The 10,154-nt window shown below is 40.8% G+C and overlaps 2 protein-coding genes across 2 annotated transcripts; one reads left to right on the top strand and one right to left on the bottom strand.

The window, feature by feature from the left end:
- Window positions 1-177: 177 nt before the first annotated feature.
- Window positions 178-3,807, top strand: CCNG1 (cyclin G1). Its single transcript, XM_008927809.1, has 6 exons — window positions 178-441; window positions 1,466-1,719; window positions 2,311-2,389; window positions 2,472-2,570; window positions 2,819-3,013; window positions 3,654-3,807. Exons 1-5 carry the CDS (start codon window positions 178-180, stop codon window positions 3,008-3,010), a joined length of 888 nt encoding a protein of 295 aa, XP_008926057.1. The 3' UTR covers window positions 3,011-3,013; window positions 3,654-3,807.
- Window positions 3,808-6,583: 2,776 nt separating this feature from the next.
- Window positions 6,584-8,708, bottom strand: NUDCD2 (NudC domain containing 2; the record flags this gene model as incomplete). The annotated part of the gene is made up of 3 exons (XM_029960193.1): window positions 6,584-6,916; window positions 7,266-7,417; window positions 8,654-8,708. Coding segments are annotated over 3 exons (291 nt in total), but the record flags the coding sequence as incomplete, so codon positions are not given.
- Window positions 8,709-10,154: the final 1,446 nt, after the last annotated feature.

A 10,154-nucleotide genomic window follows, 5' to 3' on the forward strand; every position in this document is an offset into this window, starting at 1 on the left:
ACACCCCCCGCACATCCCGGGAATCACCCGCGGCTGGGGATAACCCGGGAATCACTGGGGCTGGGGCTGACCCCGCGTGTGCCCGGCCGTGTGCCTTTGCTTTAGAGGCGGCTGTAACTCGGTGAGTTTTCCCCCGTTCGGCTGCTTGACACACTCGCGGGTGTTTCGTTGTTGCAGATGATCGACACCCTGGCGAGCACCGAGGCCGAGGAGCTGCTGCTCCAGCTCTCGGCGCTGCTGGAGCAGGAGCTGCGGGCTCAGCCCAAGCCCGCCGGGCTCCGGCTGGTCGAGGCTGCTCACGACAATGGCCTCCGAATGACTGCCCGGCTGCGGGACTTCGAAGTGAAAGACCTGCTCAGCTTAACTCAGTTCTTTGGCTTCCACACGGAGACGTTTTCCCTGGCTGTGAATTTCTTGGATAGATTCTTGTCCAAAATGAAGGTAAGGCTTTTTAAAGTGTAAGCTCTCAGTCGTTAGCTCCTGCTCATTGCGTTAGAACATACTGGGTTTAGATGGCTAAAGGTTTAGCTCCTTCCATAGATTCTGATTGCACCAGATGTACCCTGTTCAGATTTTTGTATTCTTAAGAAAGCTGTTTCCTCTGGAGAAGACAAGGAATGGGGCATCAGTGTCAACTTTAGGATGCCCATAGGCTGGGAAATGCAGAGCATCTAATGGGTTAGACCAAGACAAACTGTCTTTCCTGTCACATGGATACAAGAACATCTTAAATTACTTCTTATTTAACTGCCTTTTCAACCTGCCTGTGTATATCAAGATGCTGTTCAGCACTCAGAGTCTGGTGAAACATCAGTTAGCACTCCATTCTCCTGTGCAGAAGTGACATGCTGACCTGGGTTGTTTTTAATTGTCTGACAAGACAGGATTACCACTGTACAATCTGGACAAGAACAAAAGCTTGTTTTCCTTGTGTGTTAAAACAAAAATGAGAAAGCTGCATGGGAAAATGATGATTTGAAAGACTTCTGAATCCAAAATAAGCAGTAAAAATGTGGACTGCAATGTCTGTGAATAAATCTATATATATATGTACATATATATATATGTGTGTGTATATATATTTTTTAAAAGAGTTAGAAAACTCCAATTTTTTTTTGTATCAATATGTACAACACTTAAAGTCCTAAAAGCTTTTGATTAGGCTATTATAGAACCTCATTAAGAAACTAGTTCTACCTCAATCAAAATATATTGTTCTGCAATCTTGCTTTTTAGATGAATAAGATGGAACTTGTAGTGTGTGTCTTCTTCTTTGGTTAAATAAAAAGAATATAATGTAAAAGACTTAGTTCTCAATCTCCAAAAAACAGAACAGCCTCCCCTGCCTCCCATAATTTTTTCCTACAATACATTGGTGCCTGCAGTTTGGTACTTACATGTTGTAATGGCTGATCAAAGCCATTACCTTCCTCTCTGAAGGTAACAACAATTAATTTTTCTTTAGGTGCAGCCTAAACACTTGGGCTGTGTTGGACTCAGCTGCTTCTACTTGGCTGTGAAGGCATCAGAAGAAGAAAGAAATGTGCCCTTGGCCACTGACTTAATTCGGATAAGCCAGTACAGGTTCACTGTTTCTGATATGATGAGAATGGAGAAAATCATATTGGAGAAGCTGAGTTGGAAAGTGAAAGCTACAACAGCCTTCCAATTTCTACAGCTGTATCATTCACTGGTTCACGAGAATTTAAGCTGTGAAAGGTAAAATAGCTAATACTAATTTTGCTCTTAACTGCATATGATCAGGAAGCCTATGCAGAAAAATAAGCAGCGAAATTGCTCAAGTAATTGGCCTTTCTATACTTTAAAAATCCCACAAACTTTTCTCTTTATTGGTAAATATCATAAATGTGAGTATGTGTGGTTTAATATTATTTTAAACATTGTTTGCATAAATTGATCTAAAGAGTATTGCTCTCTGAGCTGAAAACCAAACTTGCTCAGTAATGATAGTATAATGAATCTCTGCTTATGCTGCATTAAAGTATTGCCTTATTGCAAAGATTGCAAAATCTGGCTTAAAAAAGATTCCTTTTGCTAGTAAGCACTAAAATTCCCTGTTGTTAAACCTGTTTTGACAATGCAACTCTCCCCAGCGTAACACAACATTTATTTTTAGCACTAGGACTGCCAAAGCTGAACACCTGTTTGACTGTAACCCTAGAACTTTGGGGACAAACGAGGTCTTTGTTTAGATAATGAACATTGTTGCTGCTTCTGTGAGTTCCCAGGGTGATGCTGCCCTGCTCAAGCTTGCATTTTTCTACATTCACTTGTCTGTTTTTATTCTAGGAGAAAGTACCTTAATTTTGAGAGACTTGAGACTCAGCTTAAGGCCTGTCACTGCAGAATCATGTTTTCTAAAGCCAAGGTAAACATCTTGAAAGTTCAAAGACAGTGAAACTACTGAAACTTAACAAAGCAGTGTTCAAAAACGTTGTCTCTCTCTCCAGCCTTCTGTCTTGGCACTGTCTATTATGGCACTAGAGATAGAAGAACAAAAGCTGCTGGAGTTGACAGAGGCATTGGAATTTCTGCAGTTGCATTCCAAGGTATGTACACACAAAGTTTCAGGGGAGGACAGAATTAAAATGCATGCAAGGGTCTACACAGTGGGGAAGGGGCAGGTGCATTGTCATAGTGGTTTCTTTTCTGTCTTTGTTGTGGTGTTTTGTTGTTTTTTTTTCCATTTGGCCTGGGATATTTGGCCAAATTTTAGATGAAGAAGCTGGAAGTACATGTATGAAATAAGGATTTAACTAGTTATTAGTGACAGAATCTTTTCTGTCTTGCTGTTTAGATAAACAACAGAGATTTGACCTTCTGGAAGGAACTGGTTTTAAAGTGCCTTACAGAATATTCCTCGAGCAAGTGCTCCAAACCAAATGTCCAGAAATTAAAGTGGATTGTGTCTGGACGTACAGCACGGCAGCTCAAACACAGCTACTACAGAATAACACACCTTCCTACCATTCCAGAGACCAGCTCATAAAAGGTAACTCCTTGCAAAATCCACTCCTGATAATGTAGAAGTAATTAGCTGTTAACTGCCTGAAAGTTTCTTATTCCATGTCGGTTACCTCATGGAAAATGTGTAACATAAACACAGTAGGCCTGTCTTAGAGGCAGGTCTGTTCTCGTGTTCATGCTTGAGCCACTGCTGGACCTAAAGAAGTGACAACCTAATATATGAACACTGGAGAACTCATCCTCTGGTGTGCTGTTGGAAGCAGAAATGTTCTATAGACATTGGGACCTCATTCAAACTAAAATTTGGAGTAAAGCTGGTAAAAAGGCAGAGAAAAAACTCGACTTGCTCCTATTCTAAAAAAAAAAAAAAGTAAAATCACCCTGTTAGGATGAGTTTCTTGTAATAGTTCACTTAAACCACTTAACAGAGAAGACAGTTGTAATACCATTTTACTGTTCAGTAAAGTCTAAAATCTGTAATTCAGTCATTCATGTTACTGCAGTTTTACTCTGTAGAAACTGTGAACTACTTCCTTACCCAGACTTCAGTTGCAGAGGCTACACCTTTCCTGCTGTATTGCTGTTGTCTTGCTGCATTAAGATCTTATGTTTTGTTTGGCTCTTGTAGAAAGCCCTTCAGTTGACTTGTTTGTTTGTTTTTACAGGAGTACAATAAAATGAAGGAAAAAACATCCTGTGACCTTGTCAACAGGCACATGAATACTTGAGAAACAAAGGCTGAACCATGATCTTAATAATGAAGAACTCAACTCATGGAAAGAACATGTAACATTTCAGACTAAAGATCCTCCCAGCAAATACGTTCTTTTCATGATGATTACAACAGAATGTGGTGTCACTTTTCAGTCTTACTTGGCAGACTGTTCACTATTCAGTGAAACACCACGATACAAGGAATTTTAACACCTTACAGTTTGTAGAGCAGCTCCTGTAATCTAACCTTGGTTTACTGTAACTGCAGGTGCTGAATCATATATTTAATTTAAAAAATCGGGTTCACTTTCCGAGGATTACATGATACTAGAAAGATAGGATGTGCAGTGCTGCAGTGTGTTAATCAAACAGCAGACTAATCCCACTCACTGCTGCTGACAATAGCAAATTCCTGTCAGCCCACCTGACGTGCTGTTTGGGCAGTGTCACCACGTGTCCCTGCTGAGCAGGGCACTGGCCTTCTACCATAGACACATTAAAAATTAGCCTCTGTGATACCCACTGAACGTGCTGAGTAGCTAGAGCAGGAGGAAAGTTTAATGCATTTCCTTATAAAAGGCAGTCACTAACACAGCATCAGTAACTGCAGTGTTTTGTGAGAGCCGTAGTTTGCTGAGATTACAAATAGGAATTAGTTCCCAGAGTGTAAAACTTTGTGATACCTAATGAAGGCCAAGGGAAAGTACTGGCTCACATGCCCTAGATCTGACATTAGTTTTGCTGTACTAAAGGTAAATGCTGATGCTGAACAGGCACATTGCCACAGGCACAGCAGGAACAGGGCTAATTCCCCATCTTGGACTGTGTGTAGGAGCAATCTGGTTGAGAAACACTGAAGATTGCTTCAACTCTGATCTCTAATGGTAACCTTTGTAAAATATAACTGTTTTTTTCTGCAGACCAGATCAGTACTTGAGGCATATCGTGCTTCTAGTGCTAACAAGGAAGTGAATAATAGGAATGTGTTATTGTATGTTAGATGACTAGAGGTGCTGGGGGAACGTTGCTCATGTCCTCTTGAATTCTGCATCACTGTGGGATGGGGGATGTTAGCAACAGGCTGTGAAAACTGATTGTCATTTGGACCAGTGTAGTGGAGAAGGAGAGATCAGAGTGTGGGCTTAGGTGTTAGCCAGCCAAGCCCTCCCCATTATGGGAACAGCTGAGGGGGAAACCATTCAAACCAGTTAAACCTTTCACACAAGACTCCATACCAAAGCTCTGTCCTGGACTAATCAAGTCTCACGAGCTCATGGGAGTGACTGCACGTGAACCATGTAATTGGGTATTGCACCTGCCAGAGCTCCCTGGGCATTGTCCTGGCTTGTGCAAAGCACTCCAGGGATTTGGACAAAGGTGTGCTCGGCCTACTGGGAGAGGAAACAATTCTCATTGTCCTGTCTCAATATTAAGATATGTACCTTTCAATTAAACATTGAAATGTGCTTAACTGGGCAGCTTTTCTCTTTCTTGTTATAAAACATTTTAGTAGGAAGCCTATAAAGTGACTTACACCCGAACAGTACCTGGAGGAAAATTTCCAGGCAGGAGGTAAGACATTATGGAGAAGTTTTTTCTGTTTGTTGGTTTTTTTTTTTTTTTAAGAGGTTGTGGCTGCATGGGAAAGGCTGGACAACCACAGGAGAAACTCAAGGTTCTTGATTACAATTTTTTCAACTTGCCCCCCAATTACTCTAAATTCTTTGAGATGTGAATGTGTCGAGACTGAAAAGACTTACTTAAGTAGCTTAGACTGTTCAAATTTGACTTCGGCTCTTCCATTATTTATCTAATAGTTCATAACCATTCCAAGTGGTTGACATGCTTCATGGCTGTGTCCTTAATGGTGTGTACAAAATTCCTCATTGGCAAATGCAAAAGGTTGTATAAAATAGTAGCCGAGTTTACCATGTGGCTATTAAATTTAAAACTATATACAAAAATGTACAGCTTTCTAGATACACTGTCAACAATTTGCACATTCTGTGTTGGCAATGAATAAATGCAAGATAGCATTTCCTACCTAGGGACTCCTCCCTATTCCTTTGAAAAGTCTTTGTATTCTCTTACTTTTAAAATCTTGATTATTTTTATGGGGAGACTATATTACATTAACACATAAAATTATCTATATTCAGATTTTCACATGGCCTTTAGTTTTCTAGCATTGCTTACCTGGTAGCAAGCATTAATAATTAGTGCTATATTTGACAGCACAATGCATTATATCTTGCCTCAAATAAGGTTTTACAGTAGTTGATTTAAATCACTTTTTAGAATGACATTACAAGTTCTCAGAGGGCTGCTACAAAGGGAGAGTGTAATTGTAGCCATCCTAATATCCTTCCTGTTACAAGTTAAAAGAAAATATTAACTATAACAGCTGTTCTTCAGTGAATCACAGGATGGGTAAGGCTGGACCACAGGTGGGGCCATCTGGTCCCACCTCCCTGCTCCAGCAGGGTCATCCCAGAGCACGTGGCCCAGCATTGTGCCCAGATGGCTCTGGAATGTCTCCAGGGACGGAGACTCCACACCCTCTCTGGGCAATCTGTTCCAGTGCTCTGTCACTGCACAGGCAAGAAGTTCTTCCTCGTGTTCGGGTGGAGCTTCCTGGGCATCAGTTCCTGCCCGTTCCTCTTGTCCCCTTGCTGGGCACCCCTGAGCAGAGCCTGCTCCATCCTCTGACAGACATGGGTGAGGTCCCCTCACAGTGTCTCTTCTCGAAGCTGAACATCCCTGGCTTCCTCAGCCTTTCCTCATAAGGGAGATGATCCAGTCCCTTCATAAGGGTAGATTTATAACTCACTAGCTTACTATGGTGTTTCTAATAAGAAAAAAATACCCAAACCAAACATTCTGCTCAAAGATGTTAGTTTTTTTATGTACACCTTTCTCTATAATTTGTCCCTTAGTATTATAAGGTAATTGCAGCTTATAAATCAGCTGGTAACATTTTATCTTCATTCTGCTGGAGGAGACCTTCTCTTCACTTAAGTAATTACTTCTGACAACAATCCATTGAAGAGATCACTGAAGTCTTCACCAGTTCCGTGATTCCAGTCCTTAACTGTAACATGTAAGTCCTCTAAAAGAACACAGATAAAGTTTACTTTTCAAGACTAGAAAAGTCTGGTCCTCCTTTGCTGTAGTTTCCAGAAATTTCTGCCCCACTGAAGTCAAATCCAGGGTTCTGATGGAGGTAAAAGAAAAAAAAATTTCAATAAATAGATTAGTTGTAATAACAATGCTTAAAAAAACCCAAATCCAACCAACCAACCAGCAAAAAGCCTAAAACACTTGGTAATATTCTACCACTGTAACAAAGACATATGATAATCAACTTGTCATCCATTTGTCATGGCACTGCAAAATAACCTTTTGAAAGTACAGTGATAAAGCCTTATAAGCATTTGATATATATTGAACTAAAGCATATGTTTCCATGGCACTGGGCAGCAGAACCATTTTGCTCAGCTTTCCTGGCCATAACCTCTGTGTGCAAACACAAAATGTAAGGAGTTTATGGTCCTTTAACTTGCCTCTCTTTGGAATCGTTCCAGTGTGAGCTTCCTCTGCATCTGGTCCTGTACCCAAGGATCAGCAGCATATTCATTTTCTAACAGAGATTTCCAACAATTTCCAGCATCTCTATTTGTCTTCATTAGAACAATTCGTATCAGCTGCCTGTCTTCTGTTGAATGAGAACACAGAGAACAACCTTTAGACTCAGTCCTGTGTGCCAGTCTTTTTGTTTTGGTGAATTCACCATTAACAAGCACGGGGTGTGTGAAGTAATTTAAATTCTTAATGCCAATGCCAACTGGGTTATTGATAAATAAATAAACATTAACAAGAAACAAAAAGGCTGAAGCAAAGATAGCCTGCACTGTCATCTCTCCCCCTTCTGACCTGAAGTTGTTTTAAGGCATTAAAACACAGTGCATAAGAACTTCTATTGCAAACATAAACTAACCTCTTGAAGAGGTTCACAACAGAGAAAAGATTTAATCTATTAATACAGACACCTCTGCTAAGGCAATAATGATTTGAGGTCAGGCTTCACAGAGAGTTATTACCAACAAAAGTCAGAACTAAGTTTCAGGGACATATGAAGGGATAGTTAATTTGCTTAGACACAGTGTGCATGCCCACAGACAATATATTGGAAGCAGATTTCAAAGTTAGCATGTGGGGTGCTTAGTTCTACTTAAGTGAATAAATACAGCATTGTAAGTGTATTTTGAAAATTATTCACATACTGAAAAAGATGGGCTTAACAATGTTTGTTAACATTTCCAGTTTTCATGCTTAAGTTACTAAATTATTAATCTATATTTAGAAGAAATATTGAATGGAAAACAAAATTCTTCACAGGAAACATTAAGTGAGAGGCACAGTCCACAAACATGACTGCCAAAACATGCTGACTATTTTACAGTATTTATAATATAACAATCAGATATGCTTTTTTTGCTAATTATATGTAGCTACCTTAGCGGGATTATTAAATTTCTTTTAGATTCTCTAGGACTGCAGATTTTGTCACCCGTTCCAAAAATATAATGCATAAGAGAAGGAGATAAAAAAACCCAGGAAAAGTAACAATTATGGAGAGGCACAGACCACACAACTGTACCATAATTATTTACCTTTAAATGATGGTGTGCAAAAAACTTCTCACCTATATGCAAGTGTTTGTAATCCACTGACTATGGCCTTCCAGGATATGGCATTTTCCCATTAACTTTAATCTGTAGGGCTTTTATAGTACCTCAGTTCCTCAATCCAGCAATAATGATGGTTCTTTTTACAAAACTATTTACAGGGAAGAATCTGTCCCATTAAAAAGGGGGGGGGGGTAAACTCTTCTGCAGCACATATTGAGAAGTTCTCCTGCCTTTATGTCATTTCAGATGCAGGTTATTACCTAATGTCCATGTTCCTTCATCAGTTACCGTAGAGTCAAAAAGTTTACCCTGCAAAAGACAGGTACAATATTACAAACCAGGAAAACCTCAACAGCATCCAGTTATACTGAATCATGAAGTTTTACTCACAACTTACCATCTTGTTTTCTGCTGAAAACAAATAGGGTGATCTGGCCCTACAAGTATAGACTTGCATATAGACTGTCAAGGAATTATTGTTTGTTAAGCAATTTTTAAAAAATGAATAATTTAATACTCATCACTGTTTCAGTATCTGGACTCACTGGAATGGCTTGTGTTTTTCAGCAGGCAATGCCATTTTTAGTACTCTTGCCATGAAAATGTTGGGGTTTGTGCCAAGGGTAATGCTCAGGTCTGGTGCAGGGTACATACAGTACGAACTGTTGTTACCAATGTGAAAGTAAATCTGCCTCTGGTTTGGTTTTTTTGGCTTTCTGGAGCAATCAGAACTGAAATGCTGCCCACATCCCTACCCAGAATGTAAATCCATGTGAATTTATTCTCTTTACTTCTCACAGAGTCATAGAACGGTTTGGGTTGGAAGGGACCTTAAAGATCATCTCGTTCCACCCCCTGCCACAGGCAGGGACACCTTCCACTGTCCCGGGGTGCTCCAAGCCCTGTCCAACCTGGCCTTGAACACTTCCCGGGATGGGGCATCCACAGCTTCTCTGGGCAACCAGTGCCAGGGCCTCACCACCCTCACAGGGTAGAACTTCTTTCTAATATCCAATCTAACCCTGTCCTCTCTCTGTTTGAAGCCATTCCCCCTTGACCTGTCACTACATGGCCTTGTAAAAAGTCCCTCTCCAGCTCTCTTGTTGGGTCCCTTCAGCTACTGGAGCACAGGAACAGTCTGGAAAAACCTCGTGCAGCTGGACAACACTGTTTCTAATAAACTTATAACTGACTAGTTTATTATGCTGTTTCTAACAAGAAAAAACCCACTCGAACGAAACATTCTGTTTAAAGATGTTAGTTTTTTATGTGCACCTTTCTCTATAGTTTGTCTGTAGTATTATAGGTTATTGCAGCTCTTAAATCAGCTGGTAACACTTTATCTTTATTCTGCTGGAAGAGACTTCACTGAAGTAGTTACTTTTGACAACAAGCCATTGAAGAGATCACCAGGTATATGATTCCTTTTGATGTATCAAACCCTACATCTCTAAGGAAGAACAGAGAGGAGCCACAGGGCACAGGTGTGGAAACCTCCCAGGCAGCGAGGGGCAGAACATAAGGACGTAGATTTAAGCTGCAGCAGAGGCGATTTAGGTTGGACTTTAAGACGAATTTCTTCATAGAAAGGATGATAAGACATTGGAGCGGGCTGCCCAGGGAGGAGGTGGACTCACCGTCCCTGGAGGTGCCCAAGGAAGGACTGGACGCGGCACCCGGTGCCACAAGGTGTTGCTGGGTCACAGGCTGGACTCGAGGATGATGCTGTGACCCTGTGACCACCCCAGCGCCCCGCGGCCT

Source organism: Manacus vitellinus, unplaced genomic scaffold, assembly GCF_001715985.3.
Source record: "Manacus vitellinus isolate BGI_N305 unplaced genomic scaffold, ASM171598v3 scaffold_25_pilon, whole genome shotgun sequence".
NCBI lineage: Eukaryota > Metazoa > Chordata > Aves > Passeriformes > Pipridae > Manacus > Manacus vitellinus.

Coding starts and splice junctions, on each gene's coding strand:
- CCNG1 (XM_008927809.1), top strand. CDS start 178: ATGATCGACACCCTGGCGAGCACCGAGGCCGAGGAGCTGCTGCTCCAG. Junction 442..1,465: donor GATTCTTGTCCAAAATGAAG/GTAAGGCTTTTT, acceptor ATTTTTCTTTAG/GTGCAGCCTAAACACTTGGG. Junction 1,720..2,310: donor GAGAATTTAAGCTGTGAAAG/GTAAAATAGCTA, acceptor TTTTTATTCTAG/GAGAAAGTACCTTAATTTTG.